Consider the following 20164-nt stretch of genomic DNA (forward strand, 5'->3'; position numbering starts at 1 on the left):
GACAATGTCAATCTGAATCAGGGGCCATTTACTGCTTGAAGAAAGACCATCCCTGCCATCAAGTAGTACCAGAGCCCAAAATCATACATGTTTTATTCAAACATAATTTCCAAGTTTAAAAAAAAACAACCTTTTTTTAAAGCCCTTAGATACAGTAACATCTTGCTCAAATTACATTATATAATTCATAGTTTTAGCAAAATGGCTCAAAAGAAAGCATTTATGCACAGCTTCCTCCTATCCCCCTACCCTTAGTGTATTTTCCATGTGTACTCCCTTCTTAAAACGTATTGTGCAGACAAAAAAAATCTCTACACGTTTTCTTTGACAGATTTTACCTGGAGTGACAACTAGTGTCTTTTTACGTAAAATTTCCTACACCTACTTTATAATGACGTGCAACTTGATTAAATCAAGTCTGACTTAGAACATCATTGCAAAAGGCATTTGGGGGTATGGTTTAGGGCCATTATCACAAGTTTGCTATGGCATCATCACAAATTTTGTAATCATTGTTTTTTTTTTTAAACAGTGAGTGCAGTAAATGTATGACTTGTTGCCTGTGCATTACTTCACTAGCCAAAAGCCACATTTGCAATTTATTTTTGTGAAAGAAATGTGATATAAGAAGAAAAAAATGGGCATTGTATGTAGGGTGGTTTAGTGGTTTCTGAGCTAACTGCCTCACCATGTAAATATCTCTAGTAAGCTCACATAAATGTAATTAAATTATACAGAAACTATCAAGGTGCTTGCTCCCTAAAACTCCTTTCACTGAGGGGTGAAGGTGTGTAATGTTCACCTTACAATCCTCCAGTATTGTGGCCCCCAGATATGACTGTACAGACAGTCATTTAGAAAAGAAAGCAGATCGCAGGGCCAGTCAGCAGAAAAAGTAGAATGATCCATTGACTATTCCAGAAGGTGGTGGTAAAACAGAAACTGGGCCTGATGTTTCGATAAGGTCATAAATGATCAGATCAGACTGGGAAAAATGCCGCAAAACTAGGAAAGAGCTACTGTGAAGGGCTTCTTGAAGTGAAAGCTGTAAAGTAGCCAATCGGAAACTTAGAACAGTGGTTCCCAACCTTTTGACATCTGTGGACCCCCACTTTATCATTACTAGAACCCGGGAACCCCCAATGAATCATTATTGGAATCCGGGGATCCACCCACTGAGTCATTACCAAAGCTGAGAACCTAATCTGTTAATATTATTTAATTTTCTAAGCAGTTGCAGAGCCCCTCAGGAGCCTTTGCGGACCCCTTGGGGTCCCCGGACCACAGGTTGAGAACCACTGGCTTAGATTATCTCCATGAAGTGCCGTCTAACGACACCTGGAGGGCACATGCAAGCACACATAAAGTAATTACGTGTTTGGAAAATGTGTTTAGATGACAATGCTCCTTTCTGCGCTAATACACAATGTATGCCAATCCACCTCCTGTCTTTGGTACATGTATTGTTGCAGATGCTAATATTTTAAATTTAGTGAATAGATGAGTTAGCTTCAAAGAAACAATTTGCTTCTCCTCTGTAGGAATGATGATATATAAGTGATTTTCTTTGGTTACATGAATCTTCTAGAAGGAAGGCTCTTTTTGTTCATTACAACAGCTCCAGGTTGCATTTTATTCATTCTATGTCAGGTTGTTTGTTGCCAACTTGTTCTAGAAAGAATTCTAAATATTGCAGTAAGGGATATCTTTTTAGGACCAACAAAAGGCATAAACGGATTGCATCACATGTTGGCTTTTAAATCCAAACTGTTCTTTTATTACATATCTAGAGATAACATTTGTGATTTCAGTTTCTAATGTGCTGTACACCCCTTAGTGATAAATTGGATCTTCTAGTATACAGGTATATTCTGTCTCTATGAACAATGTCGTAAGGAGTGAATGGTGATGCTAAGAGAATAACTAATAGTTTGTGTCAAGATGAAAAACAAAATGGCATCATATGATTCCTACAAACCTGGCAATATGAGATATATAAAACTGAAAACACAGGAGCTAAGTCTGGTGTTGAGCAAGTGTCAAGGATCCCGTGGTGGTATTGAGTAGATTTGAGGCCCTACCTCTCTCCCAGATTTCTTATGTTGGTGAGAAAGGTGATGTGTTTGTGCACTTCCTTCAGTTGTAAATTCATCTATATGTATACAAGTGTGTAAACCTGTTTCAAGCTTTTGTGCTAGCCCATGAATCCCATTTTTTTGTCTGTCCCTTGTTCACTTGTTAGACTGTGAGCAGAGACACCAGACTCTTGGCAGGAACTGCTCTAAGCATGTTGGCCAACGCAGCTCCAGAGCCTGAACAAGGAGCCACAGCCATGCAGAATCTCTTCCAGTACATGGGATCAGGTGAGAGCCACTAGGAAAGGCTTCATATGATGGCGTGTTCCAGCACTGTCTAGCCCTGATGAAAAGGCCAGAGTTTTAAGATCTCAGAAAGGGGGGTTAAGAGATTCAGGAGATAATTAAAATGTCTACTGCGTTCAATATGCAGAACAGAAAAGTGTCACAAATCCAATATTCTTGCCATTGTGGTTTGAATTTCAGGTTGGGTGGAGCCTATTTGTGTGGCACGTAGTGCTGGGTGAGCTATAAGTTGTGTTCTGGTCTTGTTTAATGAGCTGGTGTCAAACACAGACCGTATTTTTCTTCAGCTGGACTGTTGTTTATAGATCAAGTAACCACCAGATCCACCTGCCCGATGATACTTCCTATAAAGTTCGGTCTGAGAGACCAATCTCTGCCCTTTAGCCTAACTTGTAGCTTTGGATCAGATGCAGGGGAGCTGGAGTTCGGAGCGCTGAATGCTGCGGTGTCTATGAAGTGCTCAGATGGCCTAGACAAGCTGGCGCTTACCTGGGGCCTGGTGTCCTGTGGCCGGAATGAAATACTGATCTGCGAGCTGGGAGGAGCTGGAAGCCAGGTAGGTCTCAGGACAATGTTGTAGAGATTAAGAAAGCAGTAAAGAGCTTGCTTTCCAGCAACTCCCATGGGCCAACTGACAGCATGCTGGGAGGAGGGATATTACATTGCACAGTCAAGGTGATTTGTAGGAACGAGGAATTTCGCTGGCCGGAGGACCTCCAAGCTCTAATGATGCTGCTCTGAGAGTATTGTATTTTACCTACCAGGTCTGTCTTCTGGTTGACGTGCTCCTCCCTGTGGTGATTGCCCTGTCTAGTGAGACCACAAAGTATCATTATCACTGTTTTCAAGGTGAGTGGACTAATCCATCTCCGCAGTACGGATTTAAGATGCAGTTAATATTTAGGACGAAAGGTTTTTAGTGATTCTGAGTGGGAATAAATTCTTGTTGATCCCGGAGCTACGATTGGACGTCTGAGTGATTCTGAATGATACTGCTGTGCGATTGCTGAAATGAAGGCCATTCCTAAGTTTTGAAAGGGGAGTTTGGTCCATTTTGGACACATTTATAAAGATCTCTGGTTGACTTAATTAGAAAAGGTTTCAAAATCCCTCATTAGAGACAGCTTTTTAAAGGGGGTAGACTGGCACAGCTAGAGACCACAGATTTGCAATTTATACATCACTTTCGAAGCCTGATTGCAATTACCAGGGCTATGACTGATTGATCTGAAACAAGATACAAATTTCCTAAACAAAGATTAACTATTCGGGCGTAAAACTGACCCCACTTTTTAGGGAATTTCTCTTTGTCAGAGGGACTCTCTGAAAACCTAAAATGATTGAACTCCCTGCGTAATCATATTGGTCCCTGTACTGTGATTTGTGAAGCTTTGAACAGCTTTTAAGCGTTAGAGCATGCTGTGGGTTGGGGGATGTCCTGTTTGTAAAGTGTCTGGATGGTAATTCTCTGAAAACCCTCAGTGTTCTCCCTGTGGCTGCAGCGGGTTCAGGAGAACGCACCAGAGATCTGGCACGTCAGGAAGACTCGTCTCTTTCACCAGAACTCTGAGGTGATGCAGAATGTGACTCGCCTTCTTTGGAGCAACTCTGAGAAACCGGTAAGTCGCCTCCTTCAGTCGGACACCGTCCGTACACAACAGGGCATTTGGCTATCTGTCCCAGCATTGTAAACCATGACTTGGAAGATGTTTCCATCCCCCAGTTGATGTGTAAGGGGCTTGGACATTTTTGGCTACAGTTGTCTTCTTTTATATAAAACATTTTATTGACTTTATGCCAACAAAGTAAAATAAAAAGCAACAAAACATTCAAGGCGGTATACTATTGCAGCACTTGTAGCAGTGATCAGTATACATTTCAAAATCCCTGTTTGATAATTATCTTAATTCGAATTACATATCTGACTCGTCCGCACACAAAAAACAGGTTTCCAATCCCAATTGCATATGTAGATTCAATTGTCCATAGACCTGCGGTCACAACACACTCATGCCTTTTACTTATAATTTGAACTCATTCCTAAAGTGTTTTCCTTTTACTTAGTGCTTGCTACCACGGGGTTTGCTCTTTCATATCAAAATAAGTAGCAGGTGTCTCTATTATCCAACTCATTGGTACTCATTTTATCTTCGATAGTTGCGTGAGCACCTAGATTAGCCTTGCCAGAGGTCCGACACATAACCAGCTCATCACCTGACCTACACTACCTACTCAGCACCTGGGTACCCTCACAGGTGATGTTGCGCTCTTCAAATTGATTTAAAGGATGCTGTGTTATTAATATACTCAGGCATGGATGGGTCATGGAAGGGGGCAGGAGGACCAGAAGAGTGGAAAAATTATAGCCTCATAGGCCGCTGCAGAGGGCAATACCGGTTATTAAAGGCCCTGCAACAGAGTTATAGGCCAGAGATGAGGGCCTATAAAGAGGAGATGGCTTTATAGCCCAAGGCAAAAGAGCTATTAGAGCATTCCACCCAGGGTAGAACGTTCTAAATTAAAAAGGGAGAAACATGAAAAAAACAGTGGAATGTTGGAGCTCCGGGTTTATACCAGCCATTATAAACCCGTAGGTACTCGATTGTCTTAATTTGAGCTCTCAACATTCCAATGTTGTATTATAGCCTTAGAACCCACCATAGCGGGCTCTACCGGCCATTAAAGGCCTGCTCCCGCGTCGGCTCGGGCCTTTAACAAGGGAAAGGGCTTTAATGGCCGGTAGAGCCCGCTACAGTGGATTCTAAGGCTATTAGAACATTCTGCCACTAGAGGGCAGAATGTTCTATCAAATAAAACAAATTCCTCACTAAGCCCGAGGGGATTAAAATCCCCTCAGGCTCCGTTCACAGCTTATGCTGTGAACAAAGAACATTGGAATGTTGACCCTTCGCGCTTTTACCAGCCAGTAAAAGCCCAGAGCACTGCATCATCTCCAATGGTAGTCCTACCATTCCAATGTTCTAAATATCTTTTACGTTCTTTGCTTTGTCTCCATTCAGGCTGAAGGAACTTCTGAGTTCGTCCTTCGCTCCTTTCAGCTTTACTTGAAGACCTACTGTTTGGAGTGTGATCACTTCGGGGACACTGAGAAACCGCTTTACAAAGAGTTTCTGCTGAGGATAGCTGCTATTCCTTGGCAAGTGAAAGCCAGATATGCTCCGCTTTGTGCCCTGCTGCCCTTTGCAGGGCCTGACATGGTGAGTAGCTTGGATGTGAGAAAAACAAACATGTCAGGAAGTGATGAAGATATAAAGTGCAGGCTCTTTCTGAACATCAGAACATCACTGGTACTCAGATGCCAAATGTTCAGCCAGTGTGCCCCGGCCTTGAACTGCAGCAGCTCCTGCTAGACTAGGACTCCCGTAGCTCTGACAGCTCTTGACCTCCAGCTCTCCCATTGCATGAGACCCCAGCTCCTCTGCCAGTGGATCTCCATCCTGACCTGCATCACTATCTGGTATCTTGATGGTTCTAGCCAGACCCGCAGCCACCGTTGGACTGGCCTGTAGGACAATCGGGCAGTGTCAAACTTGTTAGCTGTTTGTGGGCCTGTTTGATTTTCTTCTGGGATGATTTTTACCTTTGATTTCCCAGATATTAAAACAAACATTGCCTGCAACAAGGTCAAATCCATGCAATCTTCCATACTGTACAAAAAACATACACAGCGTGTCTTTACAAGGTCATACCATTCCGAATTTGCAAACAAAGGCCCCCTTTTTAGTTTTCTAAATCACTAATGGGGAAGGGGCACTTTTATTTTCCTTTATTTTGGTGCACAGTCCTACTTTCTGTCCCTGCTTGACCCTTCCCGCAGTACCTCCTTTCATATCTTGACTTCTCTGCCAGTGCACCTCCTTCAGACCTCTTCCCATACCACTGCCAAGACCTTGAGCTCTTGACGATTCACCTGTGCCCAAACCTGCAGGGAACCAGCTGTAGAATGCTCAACTTTGCACCAGTATACCTTCCCATGAACTGCTGCTCCCGCACCAGTACTAAGGCCCAGGCAACTGAAGGCTCTCTGGTTCTAGTGGTCCAGACACACAGTCCTGGAGAACCCTGATCCTCTCCCACACTGGCCAAGGGACAGAACTCATGCTCCAATCCCCCCAGGTAGCCACAAACCCATATGCCTAGTAACATCACAGCAAGACGTCAACACCATCCACTCCTGCATACTTAAAACTTCCTCTCGTTCTCCCTTAGTATGCACCTCAGACCACAGTAATCCCTCACACCATAGATAGACAAAAACTACTGCATGCAGTTAGCAATGGGTTAGCTAATGTACAGTTTGCACAATCTTCAACCAAAATACACTCTGTCTTGGAAACATCTTCAGGATCAAAATTGAAGAGCGTTGCTTGCTAATTCGCTCCTAGTATTTCCACCCTGCGCCTTGAAGCTGTCCTTTGTGGTTACCAAGCACTACCATCAGCATATGCAATAATGGTCTCATAGCAGCTCCAGCTGATGTGTCTAGCTGCTTTAGTTTCACTGAAGTGAAAAATGCTTTTCCCAAGACTGACACAGAGATTTAAAATACCTTTCAATTGTTTGTTTGCACTGTAATGCTTTTGTTGGGGGAAAAACACACCAGTAAAAGAATAGTTGTCTAATTTATCCAACAGGTTTGGTTTAAATAAGAAAAAGTTGAAAAGATTAGCTGTCTTCTTTAATCACTGACTGGTATTTTGGTAAAATACCCGGGAAATATTTTTACATTTTGAATCCTGTATGTTTACTTAGAACTGTCCCCGGAGCACAAAACATCACCACAGCACAAAGTAAAATGCATTTAAAAGCAGCAAAAAGAGCACAAACAGCACAGCTCTGTGATAGGTGCAGTGTACTTCAGACACATGAAGTAAAGTTAATTATTTTGTTGGACCACTGGACCTTGATTTAGTCTCCCATTCAGGTTAGATTTTGAGAATCATCAATGCCGTAAAATAGTCAGGTATTCAAGTTAATGGGAATGCATGTTACTTTCGAAACAGCAAATTCATATACCCGTACAGAAATTGCAAGATATTTCTTTAGTTCTACCGCTGTAGTTTTCCTAGAGTGACTGTGTTTAATAATCAGTTCAAGAGTGAGGAGCAGAGATGTCTATCATTTGTAGAAGGTCTCAGGGTCTGGGGCGGAGCAGTCTTTTCTTATTTGTTTTAATGAGGAGTCGAGCGTGATACAGTAGTAGGCTGAGACAGGCATTTGCTATGAGATGCTTAATGGGTTAAGAAAAACAGAACAGCTGTGCAGGATATAATAAAACCAGCTAACTGACCTAGCAGCATAATTTTAGGTACTATGAAACATCCCTGTCTCTAGCATTTACGGATGCTCAGTAAGGAGGACTTGCTGCAGACCGCAATGAAGTGAATTCCATGCCCTTGCTGCTGCTACTTGAAAACCTTTGTCGCCAATTGTGGCCTTTCCTATTTTGGAACAGAGAGGAGAGCAAGGAGGGCAGAACAAATATGTTGTTGCGTGCCATTAAAACTTGGCTACAAGAATGTAGGAGTAGACTGCTCAATAGCTCTTTGGGTATGACCATGGTGTTTAAGAACACTCAGTGGCACACACGAAGCAGTGGTGTCTCTGAATGATGGTACTTCTGCAGATCCATGGCACGTGTTGCTGACTGGATGAAGAACAACTGTCTGAAGCTGAACACAGACAAGACGGAAGTACTGATGTTTGGCAGTAGCAGCAACACATGGAAAGACTCCTGATGGCCATCAGACCTAGGACCCATAACTAGCACTCAGCATGAAATCAAATATCAATGCCATCTCATCCGCCTGCTTCCTCACTTTGCGCATGCTACGTGAGATCTTCAAGTGACTACCCTTACACACAAGACGCCCCGTGACACAGGGTCTCATCATGAGCTGACTGGACTACGACAACACCCTCTGCGTAGGAATCGCCGCACACCTCCTACAAAGACTTCAGTCCATTCAGAAGGCCGCAGCCAGTCTCCGCTTTGGCCATCCTTGACGAACCCACATCACACTCCAACCCACCTCAGGCAACTCTAATGGCTCCTCGAACAGAGGAGATGCCGATTCAAGCTGCTGATCCACACACACAAGGCTCTACACAACCAAAGACCCGTACATGAACCACCACCTGAACTTCCACCACTCGCCGGGAAAACTGTGCTCTGCCTCCGGTTCACTTGCCCATACTCGCCGCATCTACTGAAACAGAAGTGGAGTACACTTCTCTTACATTGCTGCAAAAACCTGGAACAGCCTCCCCCATGCACCTCCGGACCATCACCTCACTTCTGGAATTCTGAATGGCGCTCAAGACCTGGCTGTTGGAATAAGCCTCCAGGACCTGCAAGCACCTGGATACCCTATTGGGTGATTAGGTAAGTTTTATAAATCCTGATTGATTGACATGGTCACATCTGGACAGCCTTTTCAGCTATTCTGTCTGCTGCATTTTGGACCAGTTGATGTCTGTCCAATTGAATGACTGTTGGTCTGTCTAAGTGGCTTGTGATAGCAGCAAAAGTGCTGGCACTTTATGGCTATTTTTAGTGCTTGAGACCCAAATCATTACATGCTTGATATTCTCCCCCACCATGGAACACAACATACAAAGTAGGTGGTTATCTAATAGTTGTTCACATTTTGGCATGAACTAATATCTTCCAAGAAGCCCCCTCAGTCAGCTCCTTTGAACTCCTGTCGTGCAGCTGCTCCCTTACCTCCTCAGACACTCATCTTCCATCATAATTATCAGCCGCCAGGAGAAAACGAAGCCTTCATAGATTAATTATTCCCAAAACATATATTTATAAAGCATGCAATACTTTCTAACTGTGATGCATAAATCTCACAGAAACACCATGCACCGATGAAAGAAAGCATCGACATCCTCAGCACAACAGAACTTGCTCATGACACGATTGAACCCCTATTTTTGCTAGGTCTGCGCCTTCACAGTGGACAATCAGTTTAACATAGTCACTCTCCGTTCGCCAGATTCTTCATGGTCATTCATCCCCAGGAAGTAATTATCTCTCTTCTGAAAGAACTTCCTTCAGGAAACCCTTGGCTAGTAGTTCACCGCCTTAAAAAGCGGTTACCGAAGACTCATCAAAATGCAAAAACTTGAGATTATTGAATCAAGATCACCACCTTAAGATACTTGCACAAATTTCACATAAGCAAATGCGCCATCCGAGCTACTCCGGAGGAAATCAGAAATATGTTTCAACACTGCACTGCCAGCAGAAAACTGTCAATGTCAACCAAAGCCACCTACTGTCTGTACATTCTTTTAGAAAGAAGCACGAGGGGCGCCCAATTTAAGATTGTAAAAACATGTGCGAGCCACTTCCTTGAATTACAAATGCCACGTGCCAGTGATAAATATATCCGTCTGAACAAACATTGAATCCAACAAACACTACAACCTTTGTTCTTTAACAGTGCACGCAACACCCAAATATGCCTCCTGCTAGCCCTTCCTGCTAACCGGTCTTATTTCCATATTGAATGTATTAAAAGCCACCTCCTAAGGCAACCATCCTTGCTGAGCTCCAGCATGGAATTTGTCACAGGAATTACGGACACTCTCATTCACAAAATTAGCAACTTCTTCCTTTGCACCAGGAACATTTCCTGCTGTTCTCAAGACATGCCGCATTCCCAGTCCCTGCCATGACCCTCCGCCCCCGCAAAAACCAAGTCTGGATCCATATTAGCAACTACTGGCCTATCACCGTCCCCTCTTCATGGTTAGAATGCTCAAAAAGGTGTTGTGCTTTATTTCTAGACCCACACTGCACCCAGAAAGGTTTGCAGCACTATCAGTCAGGTGACCATCCCTCTGGAGTATAGAAAACGCCATCCTCCTCTTCATGGATGATGCCCTTCCCATGATGGACAGCAGTCGCTCCTGCTAACCTGGTGATGCTGGTGGATCTCTGCTTACATAAGAATGCTGGTGATACACAACTATGTGAACTTTGATGGTCAGTGGCCTCCACAGCTTCATCTCATTCCCATACCTGGATCTCTAAAACTGATCTATCTGAAACGCATTCAACACAAGAGAGAAATGGGTTTCATCTATGACATTGAACACTCTTTCGTCTAGTCGTGGCTTGTAGACATGCACTTGAAGGATCAATGCACCATCTCACAACCTGCACATAATCTCTCTCTGTTCATTTAAACAGCATTATGCCCTTACCTCAGCACAACGAAGTCCCAGGCAGCATGGTGCTGGCGTTTTCTGCTATGCGAAGTAAATTGTCCAAATCACTCTCCATGCTTTCTTCCTTTCACATGAAGACCTGACCAGGCCCTCTTGATTGGCATCTTGGCAAACAGTCTGGCATCCCTGTAAAATGTGGTCTATACAACCACCCACCTCATGAAGTTATAGGAAACGTGTTCTTATGAGATCTACCTCGGTCAGCCTTTTCTGGCTTACTGTGTAAGCATTCATCATCTCCAAGGACTGCAGAGTTATTTACAAAACTGTGGAATAAAACTCACCAGGACACCCAGCAGCAAAAGTGCCACTCTCTAGAGCTAAAAAAAGAACATAAAACACAAGGGAAAATGGACTTTATCTGTAGAGTATTTATGAAGCACACACACCATAAAGAGTCTTTTCAGGACAGCATGTTTCTCATATCTGTCTCAGCACATCTTGTATGTCAGGTGAGAGCTCAAACCCCATCTTCAAGGAGCCTTACCATCCTCACTCCCAGGATCCTGGAGCCTCCTACACTAAGTAGTAACCCTCCTATCGAGGCCCTAGCTTTGGATTTGATCTTGTAGTGGGGAATGTCACTGTTTCACCAATTCCTCCTCCCCACCAAACTGTGGTAGAATTTGCATGGCTTAACCAATGCACCTTTACTATGACTCCAGCATTCCTGCCCTACATCAGGCTCTGACAGCTCTGCCATTGCACATCAGTGCTCACTGGCTGAACTCCTGCTCTTTAAGCATTGGTTTTGTCTCGCTCTGCCAGAGCCCTCCTTTGTGACCTGCAGTATATGCAATATATATTTAACAGCCATGATCATCAACCCCTGCCTTTGAAATATTAAGACTGTGATCTTTACCCCTATGTCAGTCTACCTCGTTATGTTTGGTCCAACCTTCAGTAACCTGGCCCCACACGTATGTGCCAGTGTGTGAGACTGCTGTTCTGCAACACCTTCTGCATATAGTTCAGATGCAATGTGAATTAGTGTGAAGTTGACTAAGACCGGACCCACACCACTTTCTGCTATCCAATCGCTGGCACATAGCATAACTCAACCCTGAGGAGCCCCTGCCTTTGTAGTACTCAAAACTAGTCTTAGTTGTTGTGCATTTCTCTGCTTCCCTCCTCTTCAACCGTTTTTCTAGCATATTTGTCCAAACGCCTCGTTTCTTATGAGTGACTCCCTTACGGTTCCAGTGCTTGGATGACATATCACTCTGTCACTGCCACTCTGTCCTGCTCTTCCTTATTAACCTGTAGTTATAGTATTGAATAGCGGATCGTGCACGCTGCTTGACCTGCAAGAACATCCTCCCTTACACACCTGCTCTTTAAGTGAATTTCTGTAGTACTCGTCCTCCATCTCCCACTGCTGCTTGGGACACCACATACATCTTGGCCAGTGCATTTTTGACTGCAGTAGTGTGTTGAAATCCGCCTTTTAGCTAGGTTTGTTCTATACGAGTACCACCTACATATATGAGTCCATGGGACATTATTCTTTGGCAGTTAAATGTGTTTCTTTTTTTTCTAGGTTCTTGAGATCTATTCAGAGCTCCCTGAGCACATCTTGAGCTGCCTTACAACAAACTACCTAGGACCATTGGCCTCTGATGTCTACAAGACCACACTTCAGCTTCAGCGGAAAGCATGGTCAGTGGATGCCAACAGACCTTCTGAGTTACAGCTGGCACACAGATGGGCCCACTGCTGGCTGCCTGTTCTTTCTCAGGCTTTAACCTCCCTTTCCCTGCTGTTACAAAGGAACGCCTCCAATTACCTTCTTGGACAGACGCTAAAACTATTCCCGAGCTCCTACGATCTGCTTGGGCAAGGATTCCAAGGCACAGACTCTGCTTCACTTCGCGCATGGATCACACTGTTGAACTCTGTAAAGATGACCACTGGGGCCATGCCATCGGATGAGCAGGCCCTGGAGCGCCTGAGTCTATGCATCCACTCTGCAGATGAGGCTGTACGCTTGTCAGCCATTGGCCTTCTGTGCTGCAGCCCCAGAACCAATCAGGCATTGTCAGAAACAGAGATCCGGCTGCTTCAGGAGTGCCTACCTTTAAGTCTAAACTGTGATTCATCCGGTTTCCGACAGCTGCTCCAGGCCTCTGTGAAGAAGGCCCTGGTACGTTTGAGGGATAGCTGCCTGGCCAGTCTGCGCTCTTACAAGGGTAAAACCTCCAAGGAACAAACAAAATGTCCAGATGGTGGGCTTTCCCTAGGAATAGGTGAGTTATACCGCTAATAGATACTACCTCTAATGACTGCATAACAGGCATTTAGTATCAGTACTGTTATCATTGACTCATTTAGTGGCACTAACACAACTAAAATTCTGTTTGAAGATTGCTAGTCATGTCCTCTCTACTTCTGATGGATTTCATGGCATGAATAGTTTTTTTTTTTAAAGTTGTTCAGAAATTGTTTTGTTTATTTCTAAGTAACTTGCCCTGCCTATAGTAGCGGTCAAAGTAATGCACAGATGAATAGTTGGATGAAAACATTATTTCACTGGTTTCTTAGACAATTCTGGTTTTGTGATAACTATATAAAGTCCTTATGAAAACTCAAAACTTTTAAAGGTTTGTACTCGGTGACCAAAGACCGTCTATTATCAGAATTGTGTGCTGTAGACATAGAAATAAGAGAGAGTGACCTGACCACCAGCTTTTCAACACACACACACACACCCACCCACCCCGCTCCCAGATTGGGCTCAGGAAGCAAATAGCAACACAGTTCCAGACTACAGATTACTTGTTTAAACCTTATCTTCAGAATTGATCTTGAAACGTATTAATCAATGATGATCTATAAGGCAGCCACTGGCAGATCTGGACTATAATTCCACACCAGACACTTGTGATATCTTTTTTTTTTTTCCTGGGCTTCATGAGGCAAGATCAAAGCTCCAGAGGTTCTCTTTGCTATTTTTTCATTTTTTCCTAGGTGATTTTAACTAGTTTTTTTAAATTTATTTATTTATAAAAAAGACACCTTCAAATATGTTGGGATTTAAACCCACACCCCCTCTTGTGGACTATTAGCTGCCAAATACAAGTCACTGGTACTCACAGTGGAGTGCCCCTGGTGTTTATATCTTATACATAATACAGTCAAACATAAAATATGCTCCTTCATGTCATATCAAAGGCACCCGGGAAAATGAGGTAAACTTTGTCTGCCTCCCAAAGTACTAAGGCTTTTAGTGTAAATCAAAGTATAGTTTGCTGTCAGGTAGGGTCTTCCCAGTTCAGAGAAATCTCATTTAATTAAGAAGCTCCACCCAAAACAAAAATAGTTCTCTCTACCTTTATATGAGAAGATGCTCCCACAAATTAGCCTTTTCTTAAATTTCTGTACTGCAGCTACGGATGTTTCACAGTGATTTAAAGTGCCAGTGGTCAGTACCATCTATCATGGCTGCTCCAACCACCGGACCACCTGCCTCCTTGCTTCCTCTTCCTCCGACATTAACCGTGAGAGCCGAAACAACAACACCCAATAAAGTTTAGAAGCTGACCTCTTCGAATTCTGCACTTGGTGCATCAAACTCTATTCCAGTGCTTGAGGAAACGTCAGATTTGCCACCTTAACCCTATGACTGCTTGTATCTGAAGGGAGAGATAAAAGAGAACTCAGGCTATGGGCCTGATTTAGAGTTTGGCGGAGGGGTTACTCTGTCACAAACGTGACGGATATTCCGTCTGCTGTATTACAAGTTCCGTAGACTACAATGGAATTTTAATATGGACGGGCTATATGTCACGTTTGTGACAGAGTAACCCCATCCGCCAAACTCTGAATCAGGCCCTATCTCTTAAAAACACTAACTGCCAAGATAAAAATGGATTTGCCCTTAAGCTGTTTTCCTGATTTCAGGATCACTTATGGTCACTGGGGTTTCCTGAATGCAGTCAGTCGGGGGTGAAGATGACAGAAGTGATATGCAGAATGCCTTCCGTTCTAAATCCCTGGATGCAAAGTTCTAGCTGGGTAGATACCTCCACTGAAGGGGATTTGTGCTTTGCAGAAGAGCACCCCACCTCCACAGTTCCTTTGCTGCTGTGATTTGGAAAACAGCTACTAGAGTTCTAGAGTTACTGTTGCAGTTAAAATACGTAAAAGCAACTAGATATTTAAAGTTGCAGAGAAACAGTAGAGTTGGCTGTAGGAAGTTGGCTCTGTATATACTATTTCAAAGTAAGAAATAGCATGCACAGAGTCCAAGGGTCCCTTAGAGGTAAGATAGTGGCAACAAGAGATAATTCTAATGCTCTATTTTGTGGTAGTGTGGTCGAGCAGTAGGCTTGTCAGAGGGTAATGTTAAGCATTTGTTGTACACACACAGGCAATAAATGAGGAACACACACTCAAAGACTTACTCCAGGCCAATAGGTTTTTATATAGAAAAATATATTTTCTTAGTTTATTTTAAGAACCACAGGTTCAAGATTTACAAACAATACTTTAAATGAAAGGTATTTCACTTAGGAACTTTAGGAACTTTGAATGAGCAAAATTGCATATACAGTTTTCACACAAATGGCAATAAGCTATTTTAAAACTGGACACTGCAATTTTCAACAGTTCCTGGGGGAGGTAAGTATTTGTTAGTTTTGCAGGTAAGTAAGCCACCTACAGGGTTCAAAGTTGGGTCCAAGGTAGCCCACCGTTGGGGGTTCAGGGCAACCCCAAAGTTACCACACCAGCAGCTCAGGGCCGGTCAGGTGTAGAGGTCAAAGTGGTGCCCAAAACACATAGGCTTCAATGGAGAAGGGGGTGCCCCGGTTCCAGTCTGCCAGCAGGTAAGTACCCGCGTCTTCGGAGGGCAGACCAGGAGGGTTTTGTAGGGCACCGGGGGGGACACAAGTCAGCACAAAAAGTACACCCTCAGCGGAGCGGGGGCGGCCGGGTGCAGAGTGGAAACAGGCGTCGGGTTTGCAATGTAGTTCAGTGGGAGACCCAGGGGTCTCTTCAGCGAAGCAGGCAGGCAAGGGGGGGGGGCTCCTCGGGGTAGCCACCACCTGGGCAAGGGAGAGGGCCACCTGGGGGTCGCTCCTGCACTGGAGGTCAGATCCTTCAGGTCCTGGGGGCTGCGGGCGCAGTGTCCTTATCAGGCGTCGGGTTCTTAGAAGCAGGCAGTCGCGGTCAGGGGGAGCCTCTGAATTCCCTCTGCAGGCGTCGCTGTGGGAGCTCAGGGGGATCAACTGTGGCTACTCACGGGCTCGCAGTCGCCGGGGAGTCCTCCCTGTAGTGTTGGTTCTCCACAAGTCGAGCCGGGGGCGTCGGGTGCAGAGTGCAAAGTCTCACGCTTCCGGCGGGAAACGTGTATTCTTTCAAAGTTGCTTCTTTGTTGCAAAGATGTTTCTTCTTTGGAGCAGAGCCGCTGTCCTCGGGAGTTCTTGGTCCTTTTAGATGCAGGGTAGTCCTCTGAGGCTTCAGAGGTTGCTGGACCCTGTGGAACGTGTCGCTGTTGCAGTTTTTCTTGAAGTGGGGGTACAGGCCGGTAGAGCTAGGGCCAAAGCAGTTGGTGTCTCCGTCTTCTCTGCAGGGCTTTCAGGTCAGCAGTCCTTCTTCGTCTTAGGTTGCAGGAATCTAGTTACCTAGGTTCTGGGAGCCCCTAAATACTCTATTTAGGGGTGTGTTTAGGTCTGGGGGGTTAGTAGCCAATGGCCTCTAGCCCTGAGGGTGGCTACACCCTCTTTGTGCCTCTTCCCTGAGGGGAGGGGGGCACATCCCTAATCCTATTGGGGGAATCCTCCATCTGCAAGATGGAGGATTTCTAAAAGTCAGAGTCACCTCAGCTCAGGACACCTTAGGGGCTGCCCTGATTGGCCAGTGACTCCTCCTTGTTTTTCTCATTATCTCCTCCGGCCTTGCCGCTAAAAGTGGGGCCGTGGCCGGAGGGGTCGGGCAACTCCACTAGCTGGAGTGCCCTGGGGTGCTGTAACAAAGGGGGTGAGCCTTCGAGGCTCACCGCCAGGTGTTACAGTGCCTGCAGGGGGAGGTGAGAGGCACCTCCACCCAGTACAGGCTTTGTTACTAGCCACAGAGTGACAAAGGCACTCTCCCCATGTGGCCAGCAACATGTCTGGTGTGTGGCAGGCTGCTGAATCTAGTCAGCCCACACTGGAAGTCGGGTATGGTTTCAGGGGGCATCTTTAAGATGCCCTCTGGGGTGTATGTTACAATAAAATGTACACTGGCATCAGTCTGCATTTATTGTGCTGAGAAGTTTGATACCAAACTTCCCAGTTTTCAGTGTAGCCATTATGGTGCTGTGGAGTTCGTGCATGACAGACTCCCAGACCATTCTCTTATGGCTACCCTGCACTTACAATGTCTAAGGTTTTGCTTAGACACTGCAGGGGCATACAGTAGTGCTCATTCACCTATGCCCTCACCTATGGTATAGTGCACCCTGCCTTAGGGCAGTAAGGCCTACTAGAGGGGTGACTTATCTATGCCATAGGCAGTGTGAGGATGGCATGGCACCCTGAGGGGTGTGCCATGTCGACTTAGTCATTTTATCCTCACCAGCGCACACAAGCTGGCAAGCAGTGTGTCTGTGCTGAGTGAGGGGTCCCCAGGGTGGCATAAGAAATGCTGCAACCCTTAGAGACCTTCCCTGCATCAGGGCCCTTGGTACCAGGGGTACCAGTTACAAGGGACTTAACTGGATGCCAGGGTGTGCCAATTGTGAAAACAAAAGTACAGGTTAGGGAAAGAACACTGGTGCTGAGGCCTGGTTAGCAGGCCTCAGCACACTTTCAAATCATAACTTGGCATCAGGAAAGGCAAAAAGTCAGGGGGTAACCATGCCAAGGAGGTATTTCCTTGCATTGACCAATCCTTCCTTTCAACGAGTCCTGATTGGAGTCATTGAGGTAACATGGGGAAAACCTAATTTCATTCAATCTGTTGCCAGATAATCAGCAAGGAAGTTCAGATTGTTGTTTCTGGCTCTGCATTCCTCTCTAATCATCACACCTAAAAGCACTGTATTCCGCTTGACCCGAAGCCTTCCCCAAGGCACACTTGGATAGGTTATTAAAATGGTTAGATGGCCCAAGTGTAACTGTATGCATGCCTCTGTTTGTTAGGTTTTTGGGACTTGCTGACCAGTTCATATGGTCAGATACCCCCGTCTCCCTACAAGATGGCCAACCAGCTGTTTCAAGACCCTTAGACCATCTGTGAGGACCCTTTTCAGGATTACTAATGTCACCCAGGGCTTTAAGTGGGATGAAAAAAGTGGGGGTCCTTGAAAGGGGCAGGCCCTATATAATAGGCGTGGCTTGAACATATACACTAAAATTTGCGTAGAGTGCCACCCTACCCACACATTTGCATAGAATCACAACCAAGAATTAGATGACCACATATTCAGAACACCTTTTTTGTCCCTGACGGGCACTGAGAGAAACTCGCACTGCCTTCAGCCACAATTCAATTGTGCCCCGTTATAAACATCTGGATGTGACTCAATTCAAATTATGCCCTACATAAGTGTACAAAACAAGAATAATATGCTGCCCCCAAAAAAAAGTAACACAATATCCTGGAAAAATCAAACAATCACATGGAATACAAGATTAAGTAAAGCATGTGAAACATAAGCAGGATCGCCACAGATAACCCTAAAAAATGTTACATCCATTGTTCAGAAATCAATCAGTGTTTTTGCATAAAAAGTTAAGGGCATGAATACAGGGCCTGAAAGTGACCAGTTTCAATATCTGTTTTCAAATCATTACAGTGTCTTAGACCTGAAGCGATCTGACCCACTTAAAGCCCTGATGTCACCTACCAAATCTGATAAAGAATGGGTGAATGGGGTCTCGCAATCCATTGGATCTTTAAGGGGCTATGGGATGGTGGGGTACAAATCACAGGAGATGTTTAAATAGAGCGCGGCTACTACTACTCTGGAGTTGGCGTCTGTGAGAAGGTAGCCTCTTTCTAGCCTTGTTACCCCCACTTTTGGCCTGTTTGTGAGTGTATGTCAGGGTGTTTGTCACTGTTTTCACTGTCTCACTGGGATCCTGATAGCCAGGCCTCAGTGCTCATAGTGAAAACACCATGTTTTCAGTATGGTTGTTATGTGTCACTGGGATCCTGCTGGTCAGGACCCCAGTGCTCATAGGTTTGTGGCCTATATGTATGTGTCACTGGGACCCTGTCACACAGGGCCCCAGTGCTCATAGGTGTGCATGTATATGTTCCCTGTGTGGTGCCTAACTGTCTCACTGAGGCTCTGCTAACCAGAACCTCAGTGGTTATGCTCTCTCATTACTTTCAAATTGTCACTGACAGGCTAGTGACCATTTTTACCAATTTACATTGGCTTACTGGAACACCCTTATAATTCCCTAGTATATGGTACTGAGGTACCCAGGGTATTGGGGTTCCAGGAGATCCCTATGGGCTGCAGCATTTCTTTTGCCACCCATAGGGAGCTCTGACAATTCTTATACAGGCCTGCCACTGCAGCCTGAGTGAAATAACGTCCACGTTATTTCACAGCCATTTTACACTGCACTTAAGTAACTTATAAGTCACCTATATGTCTAACCTTTACCTGGTAAAGGTTAGGTGCAAAGTTACTTAGTGTGAGGGCACCCTGGCACTAGCCAAGGTGCCCCCACATTGTTCAGAGCCAATTCACTGAACTTTGTGAGTGCGGGGACACCATTACACGCGTGCACTACATATAGGTCACTACCTATATGTAGCTTCACCATGGTAACTCCGAATATGGCCATGTAACATGTCTATGATCATGGAATTGCCCCCTCTATGCCATCCTGGCATTGTTGGTACAATTCCATGATCCCAGTGGTCTGTAGCACAGACCCTGGTACTGCCAGACTGCCCTTCCTGGGGTTTCTCTGCAGCTGCTGCTGCTGCCAACCCCTCAGACAGGCAGCTGCCCTCCTGGGGTCCAGCCAGGCCTGGCCCAGGATGGCAGAACAAAGAACTTCCTCTGAGAGAGGGTGTGACACCCTCTCCCTTTGGAAAATGGTGTGAAGGCAGGGGAGGAGTAGCCTCCCCCAGCCTCTGGAAATGCTTTGTTGGGCACAGATGTGCCCAATTCTGCATAAGCCAGTCTACACCGGTTCAGGGACCCCTTAGCCCCTGCTCTGGCGCGAAACTGGACAAAGGAAAGGGGAGTGACCACTCCCCTGACCTGCACCTCCCCTGGGAGGTGTCCAGAGCTCCTCCAGTGTGCTCCAGACCTCTGCCATCTTGGAAACAGAGGTGCTGCTGGCACACTGGACTGCTCTGAGTGGCCAGTGCCACCAGGTGACGTCAGAGACTCCTTGTGATAGGCTCCTTCAGGTGTTAGTAGCCTTTCCTCTCTCCTAAGTAGCCAAACCCTCTTTTCTGGCTATTTAGGGTCTCTGTCTCTGGGGAAACTTCAGATAACGAATGCATGAGCTCAGCCGAGTTCCTCTGCATCTCCCTCTTCACCTTCTGATAAGGAATCGACCGCT

The 20164-nt window shown here is 45.3% G+C and overlaps 1 protein-coding gene across 2 annotated transcripts in view; it reads left to right on the plus strand.

Moving 5' to 3' along the window:
• Positions 1-20164, plus strand: part of LOC138266435 (tRNA (32-2'-O)-methyltransferase regulator THADA-like) — a 166040-nt gene that overhangs the window by 18647 nt on the left and 127229 nt on the right. For both annotated transcript variants that reach the window (XM_069215199.1, XM_069215200.1), the window contains exons 7-12: positions 2243-2363; positions 2789-2937; positions 3146-3230; positions 3864-4000; positions 5402-5599; positions 12187-12892. In XM_069215199.1, coding sequence (XP_069071300.1) covers positions 2243-2363; positions 2789-2937; positions 3146-3230; positions 3864-4000; positions 5402-5599; positions 12187-12892 — 1396 coding nt within the window. The remainder of the gene's footprint in view (positions 1-2242; positions 2364-2788; positions 2938-3145; positions 3231-3863; positions 4001-5401; positions 5600-12186; positions 12893-20164) is intronic.

This window comes from Pleurodeles waltl, chromosome 11, assembly GCF_031143425.1.
Source record: "Pleurodeles waltl isolate 20211129_DDA chromosome 11, aPleWal1.hap1.20221129, whole genome shotgun sequence".
Classification (NCBI taxonomy): Eukaryota; Metazoa; Chordata; class Amphibia; order Caudata; family Salamandridae; genus Pleurodeles; species Pleurodeles waltl.